Source organism: Rhinoderma darwinii, chromosome 2 (assembly GCF_050947455.1).
Source record: "Rhinoderma darwinii isolate aRhiDar2 chromosome 2, aRhiDar2.hap1, whole genome shotgun sequence".
Taxonomy (NCBI): Eukaryota; Metazoa; Chordata; class Amphibia; order Anura; family Rhinodermatidae; genus Rhinoderma; species Rhinoderma darwinii.
This window is the reverse complement of record NC_134688.1, coordinates 336514001-336529340: the sequence shown is the minus strand read 5'-3', so window position 1 is coordinate 336529340 and position 15340 is coordinate 336514001. Positions and strand designations below refer to the sequence as shown.

The 15340-nt window shown below is 40.9% G+C and overlaps 1 protein-coding gene across 1 annotated transcript in view; it reads right to left on the bottom strand.

Annotated features, from left to right (window-relative positions):
* Positions 1-15340, bottom strand: part of PLXNA2 (plexin A2) — a 307602-nt gene that overhangs the window by 150859 nt on the left and 141403 nt on the right. Inside the window, exon 4 of the mRNA XM_075853680.1 lies at positions 3558-3692. Coding sequence (XP_075709795.1) covers positions 3558-3692 — 135 coding nt within the window. The remainder of the gene's footprint in view (positions 1-3557; positions 3693-15340) is intronic.

The following is a 15340-nucleotide window of genomic DNA, read 5'->3' as shown; positions in this document are numbered from 1 at the left end:
ACTTGAATGGGGAAAAACAAAACTGGATGAAACCTGCAAAGCGAATTCCATGTCAATATGCATTGTGCAGAAAATCGTCACATAAAGACAAGGTCTTCCTGGTGATAAATTACACGCAATTTGCTCTAATCGAAATCGCACTAATCGGATCATGTTAGGCAGTGTGATATTGTGTGTAATATATTTCCATTGTGTTAAATGAAATTGTACTATATGTGATTTCATGTGACCGTGAAATCGTAATCCAGCAATGCAACTTTTCTCTTATCACGTTCTATTACCATCGCATGCGATATTATGCAATCCGGATTGTATTCAATATTGCAATGCGATGTGACATTGCGAATTGCAGTATGAGGATTTCTGGCAGATTTTTAGTGGACATACCTTAAAAAAAGGAAGTGATTTCCGGTGGATTAGTAAAAATCACCTGCATAGTTTCATGGCTAGACTGTATTTGTAGTAGATTGCAGTAACATCGCTGTGTAATATCTGATCTCACTTGGTCATTTTAATCTCAAAAATGGCAAATTCCTAAATCAGTCACCATGGACTGATGTAGGTTCCTTCCTAAACACCCAGTTAGCTGCACTGGTCTTTCATTATCCACTGCCAGCAGCCTAAATCGCTTCCCTAAATTTGCATGAAATCTGAATTCTACGAGCTGCTTTCCAAACAGAACAAACTCAGGCCGCTCTAATCTTTACATGGAGAAGTCAATTTGCAAGAGAAAAATGTGCATTAATGTCTCCCGCAGCGAGCAGGAGAAAGGATTAAACATCTCTCGCTTTAATTCTGAATTATCATAAACCCGACACAAACAATTACGAGGTGTGGAGAAAAGGCTTCCGTGTTTCGGATACGAGGTGGCTCAAGCCGACACCTTGGAAAATGCGATTTGGACAAATTACGCAGACCTACATCTATTCATTTTTATATCTGCACGTCAGGAGATTTGTAGCTGAAATCCCTTTTGGGTGGCGGATACAAATGTATGTGTTTTGTAGCCCGCTGCAATGAGGATAATTCTGAGCATAGTTAAACAACGTTTTATAATTTTAATTTTACCGCATGAGAATGCCGGCTTCCAAGACGGAAAATGGGTAATGTCAAGTGAGGCAGTTATATTCACGATAAATTGTTATATGCTGTAACAATGTACAGGCATCACCAGGATGTGCTGCAGGAAGTCTGGAAAACATTACCGAGCAACTATACAATGATCTGTACACTTACTGTAAACTATCGACCTAACTGACAGGTACCCTGTATGCATATGCCTCTCAAACACCTCCCTACATGCATGCTTATCTATGTTAAACTGGACATACACATTAGATTTAGCGTGTAGTCACATGTGGCAGATTTTGTTGCCGACATCTGTGGTTGTTTTTGGAACAGTTGCATGGATTTCTGCAAGTCCTCAGTTTTCAGTAAGGGACAGTAGTCTTGCGGGGAGTCAGTGACTCACAGCGTCATACATAACTATAATGCTAGGAGCCCGGCTCCCTGAACTGTGTTCGGTCTGGGAAATGCGGCCGACATGCGGTCCATACATCACGGACTGAACACAGTTGTGTGCATGTGGCTTAAGTTGCAGAAATTTGCAACAAAATCTGCCACTGCATCCTAATGCCTTGTTCAACACAGTGAAGATTTGCTGCAGATTTTGCATGCATTTTTTAAGCCAAAATTAGGATTGGATCCAGGAGAGCAGACCTATAAGGACTTGTCCACATGTACCGGAACTGCGGACGGAAAATACGCAGCAGAATACAGTAGCAGCAAAGTGGGTGAGATTTAACAATTCTCATCCACACGCTGCGTAAGATTCTCGACCAGAAATTTTTCGTACTGCAGCACGTCAATTCCTGCTGCGGAAAGTGGACTGAATTGCTGCGTTTCTCAGAGGAGATGTCTCCATCTACCAACATTGTGAAAAACGCGGCAAAATTCAAACTATTTTCTGCAGTAAAAAATGCAGGAAATGGTGCAGTTTTTCCGCAGCAGAATTTCTGCTAGTTTCTGCGGAATTGCTGCAGAAATTTTCTGAAGCAAATCCGTTACGTGTGGACAAGTCTTCGGGCTTTTCTTTATATATTTCTTCTGTTTAGGTTCCATTCCTGGTTTTGGCTTAAAAAAAATACATGCAAAATCTGCAGTAAATCATACTGTGGGAATAAGGCCTTAGGCTCTATTCCCGCGAGATAGAAATACTGCAGATTTTCCACAGCGTTTCTGCCGCAAAATACGCACATTTTATCCCTTGTACATTGAATAGGCTGAGATCAGCAGTAAACATCCAGAACCGAATGAGCATGCTGTGTTTTAAAATCCGCAGAATGCTCTTGTGTGGAAAATGTTTAGCAGCATGTGGATGAGATTTTTTCAAATCTCATCCACATGGTTAAAACTGTTAACCGCTGCCGATTTTCCTAACGGAAATTCCGTATGGAAAATCTGCAGTATTTTCATCCCATGTGAATCAAGCCTAAATTGGGCTACAATACCGTTAAATAATCGTATGTCAGATTGTTCGTAAAACCGTTTTGACTTTCAAGACGCCAGACTAAACTAGCATATCACGGACATAGGAAAATTATCAAGCTTTCTACAATAATTTTCTGCCATAGAAAAGATGCAAAAGGGCACTTTGGCCTTTTTCCGCTGCCCTCGACACTTTTGCGAAAAGGGGGCATGGCTTCCAAAAGTTGGCGGGCCACAGCGGCCCAGAGAATTTATTATAATTTACACTAAGGCGTAATTTACACTAGGAGCTGGCGTAGATTTTACTCAGGCGTAGCAAGGTAGAGGCCCATGCCGGCCCCTATACTTTGCCCCCCTGATCAGGTTACCCACCCTGACCCCCAACCCTACCCCAAACAATTCAATAATAAAACAAAAGTATGTACTTCTTGTCTCCAGATTCCCTCAGGCTCCCTAAGCATGCTGCAGCTCATACAACGTACGGACGCCGAGCGGTGCATATTAGACTCTGACGCTGCTCGGCGTCAAGTCCTTTTATGACCAGCAGCATGCTGAGGGAGCCTGAGGGGACCTAGAGTAGAGAAGCAGTGAGGTGAGAATACTTATTTTTTATTTTACTGTATGTCCGATGGAAAGGGGGAATGGATGGCGCACGGCCGCAGTCATTGAACCACAATTGTAGGCTATTGTCGGACGAAAAATGCAACAAATTTATTAAGAAGCGTTTCCTTATTAATAAATGTGTTGCATCTTACGTCAACTTCCTCTATATTAAGACTGGCGTACGAAACGCCAGTCTTAATAAATTCTGCCTAATGTTTAAAAAATTTGGTAAAAAAAATAAAATTCCGACATGACCTTTTTGAGAGACAATAGTTATTCCATCGAGAGTATGGTGATCACACAGAATCTACAAAATTAACTATTTCCATTAACCATTTCAGAGGACTTTCATCTAAAGTGCATGGCCAACCTTTGTAGTATAAGTATGGTAAAAGTGTGCACCACATAAATATCTCCTCAATAATCGCAATGGTTCATCAAATAAATCAGTTCATACTGTTTCTTACCTGTCTGTCTGACATGACGTAAAGGTATTTATTGTTTGTGGAAAATGCCATGTCTCTAAGGATTGGACTGCCATCTCTCATCACATGTACTACTTCGTATTGAATGCCACCATATGGAGGACCATCTGCCCGAATCTGGAAAAAATGGAATGCTTGTTGAATGGATGTCTTGTCAAAAAATATATTGTAAATCGTAATCTTATTTTCTATTTACGGTACATTTTGCCATTGCTTATAGTTATATACAGAGCATTTAAGAAAAAGCTATGGGAGCGTTTTATGTATGTACTATGAATGCACAAAATTTATAATATTATTTATTATTTTTCAATATTTTTTGTGATAACATTGTTATTTACGGACACCAGAGTTGTTGTTGGGAACTCATCTGTGTGGACAAATTTAGATTTGTAACTTTTTACTCATTATTATGCGGGTTTGGAAGCCTGTTTTTATGCTGGCATTCTGTAACCCTTTAAGACTACACAGATTTTCCAATGTTATAGTTTACTGCAGCTGCCAGAAGTGCAATTTAAGTGAGTGGGTGTAATAATCTCCAATTCACACATTTGAGGAGCTTTACAAGGCTAAATGCAACAACAAAAAAAAGCAGAGTATGTATATGGTATCCATTCATTCTCTATGGAACTGCTGGAGATAGCCAAACACAGCGCTCGGCTATCTCCGGCAGTCCAATATAAAATAAATGGAGCGGTAACACACATGCGTGACCTGCCGCTCCTTTTATAAGGGAACTTGAGACTCCAGTTCTTTTGATTGGTGGGGGTCCTAGAAGTGGGACCCCTCAGAGATCAAACACATCACCTTGTGGATAGTTGATAAGTTGTTGTGGTGGGACAACCCCTTTGAGATAAAGTTTTGAAATGTACTGAGAGAACGAGACAAGAATAAAGAATGTGGCTATGTCGTAAAGTAACAGTCCAGTGCTAGATTGTGTACAAAAGGGCTCATTCAGACGAGCGTATAAGTCGTCCGTGTGACGGCCGTTAAGACAACGGCCGTCACACGGACACATGTATTTCAATGGGGCCGTTCACACGACCGTTGTTTCAACAGAGTGTGAGAAGGGTCCGTGAAAAAATGGGACATGTCCTATTGTCTTGCATTTCACACATCCCTCCATAGACTCTGGTCTATAGGGGATCCGTGATAACTAGTCCCGCACAGGTGCACCTCAGACACGAAATAATGCAGTTTTTCACGTCTGAGATTGCCCAAGCTCGTCTGAATGTAGCCTTAGTCAGCAACACTAAAGATTATATTCGCATTTCACGGATTGCTAAAACTGGTGGCAGTGCATGGTAGACTGGAAGGCAATTAAACATTACATAAGACATCCACAAGAATCAACCAGATGCATCCCCCTCCCTTTAATGAGGGGCTATTCCCCCCAACCTGAGCCACGACCACAGAAAATCCCCATGCCCAAAAAGAAAATCCTATTGCGGTGCCTTCCAAAGCAACCAAATCTTCTCAAACTTGTATGGGCATTTCCTATTCATACATAATAACTTGTAGATAGGAACATAAAGTATTTGTTAACTAGTCGAATTTAGTGTTCCAATGCAGATATGTCAATGAGCTTCCAGGCCATGATAATCACTTTACGTGCACAGAATAGAAGAAATCTAAAAAATAACTGGTCATTAAAACCCTGTATAACTTCATCCATAATTCCCAAGAGACATATTTGTGGAGTGAGAATACAAGGGAAGCTAAAGTAATTTTGTAAAAATGATAAGGAGACTTTAGGACAGGACCATACATGATGATAGCACTTTAAAGGGGTTATGTGGGGACCGAAAAGTATTAGCAGTGTACTCACTGCAGTATGTGAGTACACACGCTAATATACGTTCCGGTCCCCTGTTGCGCTGATCCTGAGATTTTCATAGATTTTCATAGATTTTTATAGCGCTGCTAGGGGACCGGAAGTCTAGTCACACAGCCTTCTTTGATGAGGATAGGAATCTTCATCCCATGACTGATCTCGCTGTACTCTATGTACTCGCTGTACTACTGCTACTGCTTGTACATAGAGTACAGTGGCGTGGGTCACATGATGAAGAGTTGTATCGTCATCAAAGAAGGTTGTGGAACTAGACGTCCACAGAATCAGAGCAACCAGGCACCGAAATGTATATTAGCGAATGTACTCACTGCTACTATTTTTCGGTCCCCAGATAACCCCTTTAACTTATTACAGAGCCAGCTATTTGGAAGATTTAGCTACTTTTGGCGACCATCTATGTGTCATAGTAACAAGTGGAATTCAAAATACAGCTATGCAAGATGATGACGTATGCATAAACACACATACATACTAAATTGTGTAAAAATAAAAATAGGACTAGTAGGTATAGTAAAATCTTCTAACTTCTTGAATGTATGTAAAGCTTATTTGTAGGAACCAGCAACACAACACATACTAAGCTGCAAGAAACAACATCGACAGTAGCATGAATTGAGCTCTTAGCTTTCCACGTCCTGAAGACATTGAGCAAAGATTAATTCTGCGTCTCATGTCTGTCCTGCAGGAGTAGCGGGACTTTCTAATATTCTGTTTTCCATCCAGCAGTCAGTTATGTGAGCAATATGGGTAGAACTAATAAGTGTTGAACATTAAAGGAGTGGGGAGAGGATATGGATGTCCGTTTCCGTTGTGTTATATACTCACATGACTCTGATGCAGAATCTAAGCTACAGGATCCTTGCTTTTCCCAAAAATTATTTCTCATTGAATTGCTCACTATTCAATGTACTTGGTTTATAACATATACATGTTTTATGTATGTGTTTTATTTCTTCTGGGTTCTATGTTTTTATGTGTTCTATACTGCATTTCTGCTGTACATACTGGTGAATACAAAAAAGTCTGAATTGAGCTGTGTAGCTTCTGGCTCACAGTTAAAAAAAATCATCGCCTTTAGAGGGGGAAGGGTGACAATTTGCATCCTGCCTGCACGTGGCGGGATTTGCATTTTTGAATAGCCATTTGATTGTAACACGTTGTCACACTGAGAGACGTGGAGAGTTTGAGGAGGAGGCTGGCATGTGTCTACAGACAGATTAAAGCAACGAACCAAACCAAAGGCTTAGAGTAGCCCAGTGGCGCATTCGGATACTGATACTGTCAAATGCTGGCCAACAAGCCAAGACAACTGGGACATAGCAAGATTTAACACCTATCTTAGCTAAAAAAAATAAAAAAAAAATAAAAGCTTCAACACTAGATATAGTTAAATAAATGGTAGAATACAGGGCAAAAAAAATCAGAGCAGCTTCCACTACATAAGCAACCAGTCCAAGCGTTAAATACGTTTATACATGATTTTCTGCATTTAAAAAAATCAAGTTTCGGCAGCGTTGGTTAAGACGAATACATAAATATTTTCACTTTTTCACTTTTATAAATCAATGTATGTGCAATGATATCTTTCTACATTCAGTATATTTAAATGATTACAGTGCCCCACATGGGAAGTTCTCTGCTTACTTTTGTTAGGCCTCATGAACGCGAACGTGTTTTTGCGGCCGCAATACACCCTGCAATCTGTGGGCTAATTGCGGTCCCATTCATTTCTATGGGCCCATGCACACGACCGTGGCTTCCACGGTCTGTGCATTGCCCGGGAGCCTGGCATGAAAAAAGAAAGGACATGTCCTATATGGGCCGCATTTTGCGATCTGGGCTCATTGAAATAAATGCGCGCACAGTCCGTCATTAGCGGGCGGCCCGCGGATGACACTCCGAGGCCGTCCGAGCCGCAAATTACGGGCCGTGCACACCACTACGGTCGTCTGCATGAGGCCTTAATCTGTGTTGACTGGAAACCAAGAAAAGTAATTTTAATATGTCCAATCTATTTTAGAAGATTTTCATTAGTTGGACACCTTTGACACCATAGACTATAGCTCTGGCTGCTCACTCTATGTCTGTCCAATAGGAGTATTGTTACATCTTCCCTCACCTTTACTCATGAGAAGTATTGTGCGTATCTGCTAGATCAGCAGACGTCCTAGAGAAGATCGTATTTGCAGGTAAGCCAATAAGAGGAATGTGACTTTCTCATCCTCTTCTGATCTCTATAATCAAAGATGAGTAGGAGGAGAAAAGTACATTCGGCACATGTTAATGACTCTGCTCAAAAGTTATGCATCCAGGATAGTGAGACAGTGGTAAGGAATCTGGTACCCTTCTAGCAGAGCTCCCCAATGCCTAAGGGAAAACCTGCCCATGACTTTAATAGTGAGATTCCAGACAACAGTGTATTCCATGATTACATATACACAGGGGCGTAACTAGGAAACACTGGGCCCCATAGCAAACTTTTGACTGGGCCCCCCTCCCCTGGGTGCCACACACAGCCTAGCCTTGTAGATAGTGCCCCCATGTAAAAAGTGCAATACAGCCCCCTCCTTTAGACAGTGCTATACAGCCCCCCTGTAGACAGTGCTGTACAGCCCCCCCTGTAGACAGTGCTATACAGCCCCCCTGTAGACAGTGCTATACAGCCCCACCTATAGACAGTGCTATACACCCCCCTGTAGTAGACAGTGCTAAGCAGCCCCCCTGTAGACAGTGCTATACAGCCTCCCCACACAGTGCTATACAGCCCCCCCTGTAGACATTGCTATACAGCCTCCCCATACAGTACTATACAGCCCTCCCTGTAGACTGTGATATACTTTCAAGTATCACAAAGAGAAACAATCGATGTGGCGCGCAGCGGCAATTTATTTTTATTTTAAGCCATGCCTCTAATCCCACCCAATCCCCACTCATACACACCCGGTTCAGCCCACAAAGTATAATGCCCCCATACAGTACAATGCCCACACAGATGCCCCCATTCCGTAAAATGCCCCATAGCTGCCCCCATGCAGCATAATGCCCCATAGCTGCCCCCATGCAGCATAATACCCCCATAACTACCCCCACAGTATAATGCCCCATAGCTGCCCACACAGTATAATGCCCCCCATACTGCCCCCACACAGTATAATGCTCTACATAGCTGCCCCCACACAGTATAATGCCTCCCATAGCTGCCCACACATAAGTATAATGCCTCCCATAGCTGCCCCCAGACAGTATAAGGCCCCCCATAGTTGCCCCACAATATAATTTCCCCCATAGCTGCCCCCACGGTTTAATGCCATCCATAGCTGTCCCCACAGTATAATGCCCTCATAGAGTATAATGCCCCCATAGCTGTCCCCACAGTATAATGCCATCCATAGCTGTCCCCACAGTATAATGCCCCATACAGTATAATGCCCCCATAGCTGTCCCCTCAGTATAATGCCCCCATAGCTGTCCCCACAATATAATGTCCCATAGCTGTCCCCACAGTATAATGCCCCCATAGCTGCCCCCACAGTATAATGCCCCCATACTGTATAATGCCCCCATAGCTGTCCGCACAGTATAATGCCCCCATATAGTATAATGCCCCCCACAGCTGTCCCCACAGTATAATGCCCCATAGCTATCCCCACAGTATAATGCCCCCCATACAGTATAATGCCCCCATAGCTGTCCCCACAGTATAATGACACCATACAGTATAATGCTGCCCCATATAGTAATATGCTCCTATAGAAGCCACCATATCAGCCCCCCTTCCCTACCCAGTATAATGCCCATAGTATATAACCATAACTGTATGTGAGGACATATCACATCTCCCCAAAGGGAAAAATAACACCAAGTACAATAAGTACCTTGCAAAAAATATTAAATTCTTTATTACAATATACATAAAAACATGTTGGCCATCAGGACCTAAAATACCACAAACAATTAAAATACACAAATGTGGAAAACATAAGGCTACTCAGAATGGCATATATTCAACATTATATGATGCAATACCATAAAGGGTCACTCTGACAGTTATGCTATAAATGTGAAATAGTATTTCACAGAAGTATTTCACATTTATAGCATGACTGTCAGAGTGACCCTTTATGGTATTGCATCATATAATGTTGAATATATGCCATTCTGAGTAGCCTTATGTTCTCCACATTTGTGTATTTTAATTGTTTGTGGTATTTTAGGTCCTGATGGCTAACATGTTTTTATGTATATTGTAATAAAGAATTTAATATTTTTTGCAAGGTACTTATTGTACTTGGTGTTATTTTTCCCTTTGGGGAGATGTGATATGTCCTCACATACAGTTATGGGTATTTATTGTCTGTTTTCTTTTTGATATGTGTGGACGTTTATTATAACGTTTATCGTTAGGTCTGGTTCTATATAGGTATTCAATAATGCCCATAGTGCCGAATAGAAAAATAATAACATAATTATGATATACCAATATACAGAATTGGCTGAATGTAGATATGTCCAAGCTAAATGAAATAAAATAAATGTACACAAGGCCCCCGAACCAGATGGGTTACACCCTAGAGTTCTTAAAGAGCTTAGTTCAGTTATTTCTTTCCCCCTCTTCATAATATTTAGAGATTCTAAAGTGACTGGTATAGTGCCAAGGGACTGGCGCAGGGCAAATGTGGTGCCTATTTTCAAAAAGGGCTCTAGGTCATCCCGGGTAATTATAGACCAGTAAGCTTAAAATCCATCATGGGGAAAATGTTTGAGGGGCTATTGAGAGACTATATACAGGATTATGTGACAAAAAATAGTATCATAAGTGACAGCCAGCAAGGTTTTACTAAGGACAGAAGTTGTCACACCAACCTGATTTGTTTTTATGAAGAGGTGAGCAGAAGCCTAGACATAGGGGCCGCTGTGGATATAGTGTTTTTGGACTTTGCAAAGGCCTTTAACACTGTCCCTCATAGACGTCTAATGGGTAAATTAAGGACTATAGGTTTAGAAAGTATGGTTTGTAATTGAATTGAGAATTGGCTCAAGGACCGTATCCAGAGAGTTGTGGTCAATGATTCCTACTCTGCATGGTCCCCGGTTATAAGTGGTGTACCCCAGGGTTCCGTGCTGGGACCACTATTATTCAACTTATTTATTAATGATATAGAGGATGGGATTAATAGCACTATTTCTATTTTTTGCAGATGACACCAAGCTATGTAGTAATGTTCAGTCTATGGAAGAGGTTTGTAAATTGCAAGCAGATTTAAACAAACGAAGTGTTTGGGCGTCCACTTGGCAAATTAAGTTTAATCTAAATGTAAAGTTATGCATCTGGGTATGAACAACCTGCATGCATCATATGTCCTAGGGGGAGCTACACTGGGGGGAGTCACTTGTTGAGAAGGATCTGGGTGTACTTGTAAATCACAAACGAAATAACAGCATGCAATGTCAATCAGCTGCTTCAAAGGCCAGCAAGATATTGTTGTGTACTAAAAAAGGCATGGACTCGCGGAACAGGGATATAATATTACAAAGCATTAGTCCATCCTCATCTAGAATATGCAGTTCAATTTTGGGCTCCAATTCATGGAATGGATGCCCTTGGAATTGGAAAAAATACAAAGAAGAGCATAGAAGCTAATAAGGGGCATGGAGAATCTAAGTTATGAGGAAAGATTAAAAGAATTAAACCTATTTAGCCTTGAAAAAAAGACGACTAAGGGGGGGACATGATTAACTTATATAAATATATTAATGGCATATGTAAAAAAATATGGTGAAATCCTGTTCCATGTAAAACCCCCTCAGAAAACAAGGGGGCACTCCCTCCATCTGGAGAAAAAAAGGTTCAACCTGCAGAGGCGACAAGCCTTCTTTACTGTGAGAACTGTGAATCTATGTAATAGCCTACCGCAGGAGCTGGTCACAGCAGGGACAGTAGATGGCTTTACAAAAGGCTTAGATAATTTCCTAGAACAAAAAAATATTAGCTACTATGTGTAGAAATTTTTCCCTTCCCTTTTCCCATCCCTTGGTTGAACTTGATGGACATGTGTCTTTTTTCAACCGTACTAACTATGCAACTATGTAATAATTACTTACCTATGCCTATTCCCACGACAGGTGGAGGATCCTTCTCCTCCGCTCTGTGCTGTAAGTGACTCGGCGCAGACAGGCGATGACGTCACTACATCACGCCTGCCTGCGCCGAACCGCTCACGGCAGAGTGAATGCTGGAGCACGGAGCTGTTAGATCCTTGTTCCAGCATTCAGGAAGGATGCAGACACTTTTGAATGTGGTGTCGCTACCACTGTAGCAGCCATAGCGGCTTCTAGCGGAGCCTCCGTGGATGGGGGGGCTTCATGTCGCGAGCCCCGTAGCAGCCGCTACGGCTGCTACAGCGGTAGTTATGCCACTGCATATACATAATTCATTATAGGAACGTTTCACTGAGCCTAAAAAACAAGCCTCTGTCAGCAGTAGCCTGTGTATATCCCTGATGCATGAACTTAATGCAAGAGTCCTAAATTGGAAGCTATAATCAATAAATGTGCTCCAATAGCATAAATACTCAGGGCTAGGTACGTTTCAAAACGTACCTAAATTGGAAGCTGTCTGAAAGGCAGGGGTGTTCGCAGCGTTGGGAATATATAGGTGACCTGCTGAGAATCTGCAGGAGGGTTGCATGCATCACTAATGCCACCTCAAGTCATAGTCACATACAACTAAGCGGAGCTAATGCAGAATAATCACAGAGATTTATTAATGAATACTTGTCAAAAGGAAAGCTCTTTATTGAGCCCAAAATATTGTCCATTATATTCTAATAAAGCGGTTTCTGTACTGTAAGCCTTATGAAGTTAAATATACAATCGGATTGGTTGCGAGAAAAAAAAAAGTTCTGTAAATGAATGCAATTTTTGTGTTAGGAAATACAAGTAGCGAGAAGATCCGAAGAAAACTCATTTATGTAACCAATTCAGTTGTTCTAGACTCAAAGGCCCAATAGAAGCAGCACTAGGTCTAGTATTAGAAGGCTGTGCACAAGAGGAACTGTGCACATAACGGCTTTTCTATATTTATGACTCTTGTTTTCACTGCACCCTGGCCTGGATTTTTTATGGCTTTTCACAGAGGTTTTACACGGTGCGGAATGGAGCCGATTAAACTCTGGCCTTCGCCGGAGAAATGCCCATTATCTCTGCTAATAATAATAACCGTTACAATAAGTGGGTAGTAATCATTTCCCGTTGCCTTCTGGCACCAAGCATACAGAGGGTCTTGAATACAGAATGAAAAAGGGAAACTGCTTGGCCAATGAAGTGGGAATCTAATTCTGTTATTAAAATGTAAAAAAACAAAATGATCAAAGATGCAGCCAGCAAGGAAATGAAAAAATATCCTCGGCTTACGACTTGTAATTATATGTTAAATGTGTGAAGTTGTATAAAGGGATGGATACATTTGATTGTGAATCTTACCAAATTGGATCATTCAATATTCTTTTTAGGGAAGTAGTCCAAAAAGCAAACAATCTAATAGCTCTTTAAAAAACGTAAGAAAGCCAAGGTCATTAACACAAGGTCAAAGTGAGCCAACAACTGGCTCATCCCTGTTCAAAGACAAGTGTCGCAGCATCCAAGTCTGATTCTTACACATAAAAGCTGAGCAGAATTTGTCAGAAGGACGCCGCAGTTGGTCCACCTCGGTTGGGGTCCCATCTTCAAAGAACAGCAATGACTTTCACAGCCTCAGCGTCTTTCTTACTTTCGCTTCCCCCACCTATCCAGCCATGTCCCCACGTCGTTAGGGCATCTGTTTAATAAAGCTGTTGCCATGGCGACTGCCTCTGAAGCCCATCCACTAAAAGACCTGATGTTAATTTAATGAACCCTTCAGCTGCCAGAGACTGCTAAAGTGTTCTGTCCGAGTGAAGAGCAACGGCCATGGACAATTATTCTTCACCCTCACCATTAATCCATTTAACTCTTTCACTGACATTTTCTTCTTTAACTTGCAAATGTAATTTTTGTGTACGGTTGCTGTTAACAACATTAGTAAAAGAAATGCGTTGGCTGTAGGCAAATTAAATTATCTGACGCGTTCCGATTTCCTCATAAAAGCATCATTGCTTTTCCCTTATTGGTTTTACATAAAATGCCGTAAGGGTAGCTACGTTTGGCATATCAAGTATGTGGTAAGCTTTTGAACCTGTTAATGTCCAGTCGCTATTGATACATTTTCACTATGCATTATTTAATTTCCTAGAAATCTTCGTCTCGAATACAGTGCAATGCCATGCTTCATAAAAACTTCTAATTTAATCACCATCATGAATACTAGGAGACTGCTGCCAGGCATGACGGGGAACGTGGCAGGATGATGACCCATACACATCACACACTGAAATGGATAAAATAACTCAAGATCAGGTATTAAGTACATTGGTTACCCAGGTAAAGTTTTATCCTGCATAATACAATATTTTACTACAATTGGATATTTGGGGTATTTTAATGGGGAAATATACTGATAAGTATAACACGTGTTTGAAATCTGCTTCTTAGTGTAGTAGTGAGCAGTGAAGTAAAGGATAATACATCTCCAGGGCTACGTGGAATCACTTTGCCAAATGTAGTACCACCAAGAAATTTCACTGTGAGTATCCGCTGCTTGCAACGTTGCCCAAGCACAAGGTCTACCCACCACTGTTCAGGCATCCCCTCGAGATGGTACTGGCAAGATGCCACAAAGCATGGCATTACAGTTTCCATGCTTCGCACCCATTAAACTTTATTAGTATATATATATATATATATATATATATACACACACATAAAGTTTAACAAATGCACATCTTCATATGGACCAAGCACCAAAAGCGGTTTTTGTAGAAGTAAAAGCCCCTGCAATGATAATGCTTGGTTTTACTGATAATAACTTTCCAAAAGTGAAAAAAAAGTATAAAAAGAAGTTTAAGGCATCCGCCCTTTAAAAACTGAAGCATGGTACGTAAGTGATGCTTTGAAATTTCTGATGTTTTAATCACAATAGCGAGAACCTGCTTTAACTCCTAGATGTCCCAGACCCCTGTGTCCCTTCTGTACATTAATGCTTATAATATGCACTGAATTCACTACATTGCCACCGCTGTCCTTTCTGTTGCCTTGGTAACAGTGAAGTCACACACAAGAAATAATGAATTCAATGAATGAAGTAATCTGTTCAAAAGGAAACGACAATGTAGTTGTCCCCATAGCAAAATAATGCTGCTTCACAGGTATGGTATCTATTTGATCAAAAGAATAATGATGTTTATAATGCGGCTAGTGACCAGCCTATTTTAGACCTTAATGACTAAGCCATTTTTTTAATTTTTCTATCGTCTCATTCAAAGAGCTAGAACTTTTTTATTTTTGCGTGGACATATCTGTATAAGGACTTGCTTTTGAGGGACAAGTTGTAAGTTTTAATAGCACCATTTCGGGGTACATATAATTTATTGATTAACCCCTTAGTGTCTAAGCCTGTTTTGGCCTTGTGGACACACCCAATTTTTGCAAATCTGACACGTGTTACTTTATGTGGTAATTGCCTATCCAAGCGATTCTGAGATTGTTTTCTCGTGACTTGTACTTTATGATAGAAAATTTGCAAAAATCTGCATTTTTCTAAATTGTAATGTATCTGCTTGTAAAACAGATCGCAATACCACACAAAATATTTACTAGTTAACATTTCCTATATGTCTACTTTATGTTTGAATTGTTTTTGAATGTCCTTTTATTTTTCTAGGACGTTACAAGGCTTAGAACTTTAGCTGCAATTTCTCACATTTTCAAGAAAATTTCAAAAGGCTATTTTTCAGGGACCAGTTCAGTTCTGAAGTGGCTTTGAGGGCCTTATATA